Source organism: Hibiscus syriacus, unplaced genomic scaffold, assembly GCF_006381635.1.
Source record: "Hibiscus syriacus cultivar Baekdansim isolate YM2019G1 unplaced genomic scaffold, ASM638163v2 tig00002520_pilon, whole genome shotgun sequence".
Lineage (NCBI taxonomy): Eukaryota > Viridiplantae > Streptophyta > Magnoliopsida > Malvales > Malvaceae > Hibiscus > Hibiscus syriacus.
This window is the reverse complement of record NW_024061933.1, coordinates 65,738-71,555: the sequence shown is the minus strand read 5'-3', so window position 1 is coordinate 71,555 and position 5,818 is coordinate 65,738. Positions and strand designations below refer to the sequence as shown.

The following is a 5,818-nucleotide window of genomic DNA, read 5'->3' as shown; positions in this document are numbered from 1 at the left end:
AAGTGTAAAATATTATTTTATGCGTTTAATAAACAACAAACACAAATAATATGTATTCAATTCATTTATATTCACAAACAACCTCATTTACAAACTTGTTTATATGTTTGTTTATCTTGCTCTTCTTTTTCTTTTCTTTTTTTACATTTTAAATATTGATGAAGATTGAGACTAAATTGAACATAAAGTAAATTTTTGAGTTTAAATTGTGAAGTCTAAGGACCTTAAGGACTAGTTGAATAATTTCATCATTCTTATGAACATTTCAAAAATAAATAAATGGACGCGGACACAACGAACACGAACATCTTAAAAAATAGACAAACATACATGAACATAACTAGAGTTGGAAAACGAGTCATTCAGATCGGGTTTGGATCAGGTCATTTCGGGTCAGTTTATTTCGGGTCTAGATTATATTCAATTTAATTTTGTTCGAGTTGGATTAGTTTTGGTTCGGATCTAGTTCAAGTGTACAGTAAATCGGACCGATTATCTGGTCGACTGTTTTTCAGTTAAGATCAATATTAGACCGATTGATTTTTGGATAGGGTTCATATCGGATCAGTTGATTTTTGGGTCGGGTTAATACCAGATTGGTTAGATTTTGGGTTGGTTCAATATCGAATCAGTTAATTTTTCGGTTTGGATCAACCTTTAGATTAGGTCAATTCAGGTTAAATTGGTTATGAGTCTAATAAAGTATATATAAAATTATTAATATATTATTGTAAAAAATATGTATTCTTGTTTGTTAATCTTATCATTTATGTCTAATTTCAATTCTCAATCGTTCGATATTTTGAATAAAACCATCATTTAGAGATGATAAATCGACCATTTGACATAAATATGATCCTATAATGCGTGTTAGATCTTGCCATCAAAATTTTATATTGATCTTGTATGAATAATTTAGAATGAGAACTATTTGATAAAGAAATAAATTTTTATTAAGAATTTCATTTCCAATTATAAATTTAATATTTTTATTAAATTTTAAAAATAATAATAATTTTATTTGTTAAATTTTAGTCAAAACATAAGTAAACTTTATATTATTTTTTGTTATAAATCTAATATTATTTCTTTTGTTTTAGTTGTTTTCTAATATTTTTATTATAAATTTAATATTTTTATTTATTAAATCAATAAATTATTATTAAAGGTGATATGATATTTATTAAACTATTATAAAGTTGGTGGCTAAAAAAGAGTATAACTAAAAAGAGAATAAAACATGTATTATTTTACTATTTATCACATGTTAATATATATATAATAACAATAATCACTCGTCTACTTTTACTCATTTATCAAGTAAAAAATCAAGTCAATGCTCGGTTCAGATCAAATTTGGGCAAATTAAAGTCAATTTGCTTTCGGTTTGGTTTTCTTTTGGTTCAGATTACTTTGGGTCTGGATTAATTTCTATTGGGGTTGCTTTTGAATCGGGTTAAAATTTGTTTCAGGTTTCTTTCAGTTCGAGTTAAGATCAGTTCGGGCTGCTTTCGATTCGGGTTAATTTCGGTTCGAATTGCTTTCGATTCAGGTTAATTTCGGTTTAGGTTGCTTTCGATTCAGCTCTTTTGGCCATTTCGACGATGAATCACAAAAATTTTAATATTAAAAACCATATATACATAGAGAATATATATAAGATCGAGTTGGAGTTCGACCCATGGAAAAGGGATATGACCCCTAAAGACACATCAAATGCATCACAAAACTTGGAAAAACTGATTATACCTATTTGGACATGTAACCGTATTCAACACCAACACTCGAATCAAAATAACATAGATAAAAGAAACATATAAACCGCGGTTTAATCCCGTTTTTTCAGCATTCTGTGAAAAATACGATTTCTCCTCCAACTGAGGGAAAGTGTAGCTTGTTCATTTTATCTCAAGGGCTTAGGCAGGGTAAAAGATATTTCAGCTCAGACGACCTCCATGCAAAACATATACAAACAACTACATCAACAAATTTCCCGCCGGCTACGTTACTCGGACTCAATCAAGTGTTATGTCTGAAATAGGTATGTTCTATTTTTTTCAAGATTTCATGTATTTTGAATGTCTATATAAGATGATATCTAAAATCCATGTCCGAATATAAGTCGGCGAAAAATCAGAGCAACATAGTCCACCAGACATGATGGAGAAGTAACATCAAGGGAAAAGTACAATTGTACCAGCTTTAACCATTAAGACCATCTTCACTACCATGAAACTATGCCATTAAGACCATCTTCACTACCATGAAACTATGCCATTAAGACCATCTTCACTACCATGAAACTATGGTTTTCGGATACTAGTAGTTTATGAATCATGGCAGGGTAAAAGAAAATCTGAAACAAAGAAGTAAATTAAATCATAATCACAATCAACAAACCAGTTGCTTTCTCTTTTTTGGTCTCCTCTTTCGACGTGATTTGCGAGCATCTGAATTGGAACTTAAGTTACTAACGTTTCCTGCCTTTGAATTGGAGGATCCCCCTCCCTTATAGGAAGAACCACTTCTGCTTTTAGATGTGTTGCTAGATGTAGGCATTTCATCTCCTCGTATCAATGAGTTTCGGCTAGATGAAGACCCGAACCTTGATTTTGCACGTACTGAGTTTGAAAAAGAATTATTTGATGGCCTCGGAGGCAGCATTAAACCTGCCTCTGTTATAAGTTGCAGCAGGCAAGAGTGAATCCAAAAGTGAATAATTTAAAACAGTTAAAATTCAATTATTTTCTTAAAACCGCAAAAATTAATTCGATCACGAACCTTGTTCCTTTCATCACTAGATATGCTGGATGCCGCTATGCCAGGAGCACGTTCCCTGCACTCAAATAGAAAAGATGTTTAACTGCACTTTTTGTCGTAGCAAAAGGAGTAGAAAAAAGATTTCTAACTTGTTCAACTACAAAACTGTTACCCCGACTTTTTCTTAAGTATCTGTGTCTGACACACTTCCAGATATGGGTCCTTATGACCCTCAGACCTCGAAAAAGAAGGAAAAGTTAGATAATATTGAAGACACCTGTGTCAGATACATAACCATATCAAACACCTCACACCCGAGTCCAAGTATCATAGCTACAAACTGTGGAAGGCCGAAGTTAAATACAAATGGAACCTACTGTTTCTGCCAACTGCAGATTCCAGTTCCACATGAAGGGGTCGGTGTCCACGTGAAACGAAGTTCTAGTGCTAGTTTCATCAGTGTATTCATATCTGTAACTTATTCTGGTTCTAAATGTGACTAACAATAAGAAGGAACAAAAACGCCATCAACTAACACATTCCATCTGTGAAGCACAAATACTTTGTGAAGGGAGTGTCTGAGTCCGTACTTCCTTTCCCATCAAGATAAGAAGCAAAGTTCAATTGAGCAGTTTAACTCATGGTGCTACACATACCTTGTACTTTCTGTCCATTCATCATCTGCATCAGCTTCTTCACTGGAACTTCCACTCAGAAAGAAATCATCATCGCTTAAGTCCAACAGTCCATCATCCTCGCTCCCTGTCTCTGTTAAGCGAAATCCAAACAGAAGACATCATCCTTTTGATTATGACAAAATAAGTTGATAAGAACAACTTAAGCAGGTAAAACAACATAAATTACGAGAATATGTGCTGCATCCATAACTTAATACATAGTTTTGAGCTAAAAACACACTAAAAAAGATTCAACAAAGTTCCATTACTACGCAAAATTCACAGAGAAGAGTTTTCTTTCCAAAATATGAGTCTCGGCACAATTGATACAATAACGCTTTTATTCTAAAAGAGCTAGTTACATTATATCATGCAATCAAGTAAAATAAATCACTTCATACAACATTATGTTGCCATGGCGAAGAAAGAATGTACCTTCCAAGTCTCTCCCACTGGCAGCAGCAGCAACTAAGTTGGATTTTATCTGCTTCCGCAATCTATTTCTCCTATCAATGATTTCTGAATCATCACCTCCCGTAAATAATGATATATATTTCTCAGTCTTGGGGAAAAACTGTATTTCAAATACAAAATACTAAACATCATCAGCCTTTCATGATTTAGCATATATGATGAATTAGTCGATTAAATAACAAAAGCCTCATGTTACCCCAGCTTGGGAGGACCATAACCCAATACTCAGGTCTGAATTTATGTTGGATTTAGGTGTTGGACACCAGTGGTTAAGCAAAAAATAAAATTTCGAGAAACATAGTACAGTCTTATCATCTAATGTTAATCAACAAGAATGCAAATTCAAAAAGAACTACATCAGCTACAAGCTTTACCCTAACATATTCAAGATCCTCTTTCAATTTAGAAAGCTGTTCAGCAATCTCCATGTCTTGTGCCTGACCAGATATAGTCCGTTGCTGCTTCTCCAACCGCCTTATCCGCCTTTCAATCTTTCTTCTTTCTTCAATAACAATTCAAGTAAACTATAAATGAATTATTCATTCCAAATTACACAAATAATGATAGAAAATAAGAACAGATAATGATAATTATTTGAATTTACCAAAAAACTTAATCTTTCGATCCCTCAAGAATATCTTTCGTTCCCTCAAGAATATCTTTCGTTCCACAGCGAGTCGAGCATGGATTTCTTGTTGCTTCTTAAGCCCGTCTAATTTCTTTTCTTGAGCTTCTCTAACTTCAGGAGTAAGCTCCTTAAATGAATGCAATTCAGAGTATTCATTGTACAACTTAAAAACCCTAAATGAATTTTTTTTTACTGAGATGAAGGTTGAAGAATACCTTTCGCAGCATGCGTTCAATGGAGCGTATCAGGTTCTTAATAGAGACGGCTTTCGGCTTTAGCTTTTTGTCTACACCAGGTCCTTTTGATCTCCTTCCTAAGCGCTTCCCCTCCACCACGCGCCGCTTACCTAAGCCACCATGGGCCATCTTCTTCTTCTCTTATCTTTTTTTTCTTTCTTTTTTTCCAATTTTTGTTACTACCGCTAGAGGATGACGATTGACGATCTTGAGGTTTTCCTTTTCCTTGTTTTTTTAAATATAATTGTTTGCTAATACATTAAGGGTCACCCAGTTATTGATAAATTTACATTTTGGGTATTGAACTTTAAAAAATTATAAACGGATTACTGAGTTATCGAGATTTTTTAAACTTTAACGGATACATTTTTCTAGCTGCCTTTAATTTGGGGTGAACAAGACTAGACTAAAAAATTCTGAAATTTTCAATTTGATTCATAATTTTATAAAGGGTAAACTATACGTATAATTCTCTTTATTTTTGGCCTGATCAACTTTGGTTATCGGTTCAAAATTAAGTATGTTTCGTTTCTTATGTTATTGGTCTATTCGGTTTAAGTCTTTCAGTCGTTAACTCTCATCAACCATTTAACGAAAGTGTTACGTTGTAATTAAAAATTAAAAAAAATCCATGTGTCTTCTTCTTCTCCTTCTTATTCTTTCACTAACAACTCATCAATGTTTCTCCCAAAAATTTTATTATTTTCGATCAGAATGGAGATAATTACGCAACAAGTTTAGAAGTGTTCCCTGCAATATAACAGTATATTATGCATGAGCTTTAGCTCTAATACCACTTACCCAAAACAACCTCTATATTAATTGATGACAAACTTGACTGAGATCATACTGGTATCGTGTAGTTTACCCTAAACATTTAGTTAACACTCTTAAAACCAAACAATGGGATTTGAAGCAAAGAAAGAACCATCAAGGTTACCATTGTTTTCATCTCCACATGCACACATGGTGTCATCGGAAAGATCAGGAACGTTAACTCCACCGTTATGTGCCTCGGCCTCGATCTTATTTTAGCGGGAAGA

At 33.3% G+C, this 5,818-nt stretch overlaps 1 protein-coding gene across 2 annotated transcripts; it reads right to left on the bottom strand.

The window, feature by feature from the left end:
- Nucleotides 1-2,097: 2,097 nt before the first annotated feature.
- LOC120147656 (rRNA-processing protein efg1-like) lies at nt 2,098-4,971 on the bottom strand. Of its 2 annotated transcripts, XM_039160967.1 has the most exons (8): nt 4,755-4,971; nt 4,516-4,666; nt 4,286-4,413; nt 3,873-4,011; nt 3,417-3,528; nt 2,933-2,998; nt 2,782-2,836; nt 2,098-2,675 (listed from the first exon to the last, which is right to left on the bottom strand). In XM_039160967.1, the coding sequence occupies exons 1-8, from the start codon at nt 4,902-4,904 to the stop codon at nt 2,664-2,666; spliced, it is 813 nt and encodes a 270-aa protein (XP_039016898.1). In that variant the 5' UTR covers nt 4,905-4,971; the 3' UTR covers nt 2,098-2,663. The 2 variants fall into 2 exon arrangements, with proteins under 2 accessions (XP_039016898.1, XP_039016907.1); XM_039160976.1 differs by lacking the exon at nt 2,933-2,998.
- Nucleotides 4,972-5,818: the final 847 nt, after the last annotated feature.

Excerpts from the sequence above, each read along its gene's own strand:
- LOC120147656 (XM_039160967.1), bottom strand. The coding sequence starts at position 4,904 with ATGGCCCATGGTGGCTTAGGTAAGCGGCGCGTGGTGGAGGGGAAGCGC. Across the intron at positions 4,414-4,515 it reads TCGAAAGATTAAGTTTTTTG|AAAGAAGAAAGATTGAAAGG; the intron begins GTAAATTCAAAT and ends TTGTTATTGAAG. Across the intron at positions 4,012-4,285 it reads AGGATCTTGAATATGTTAGG|TTTTTCCCCAAGACTGAGAA; the intron begins GTAAAGCTTGTA and ends TTTGAAATACAG.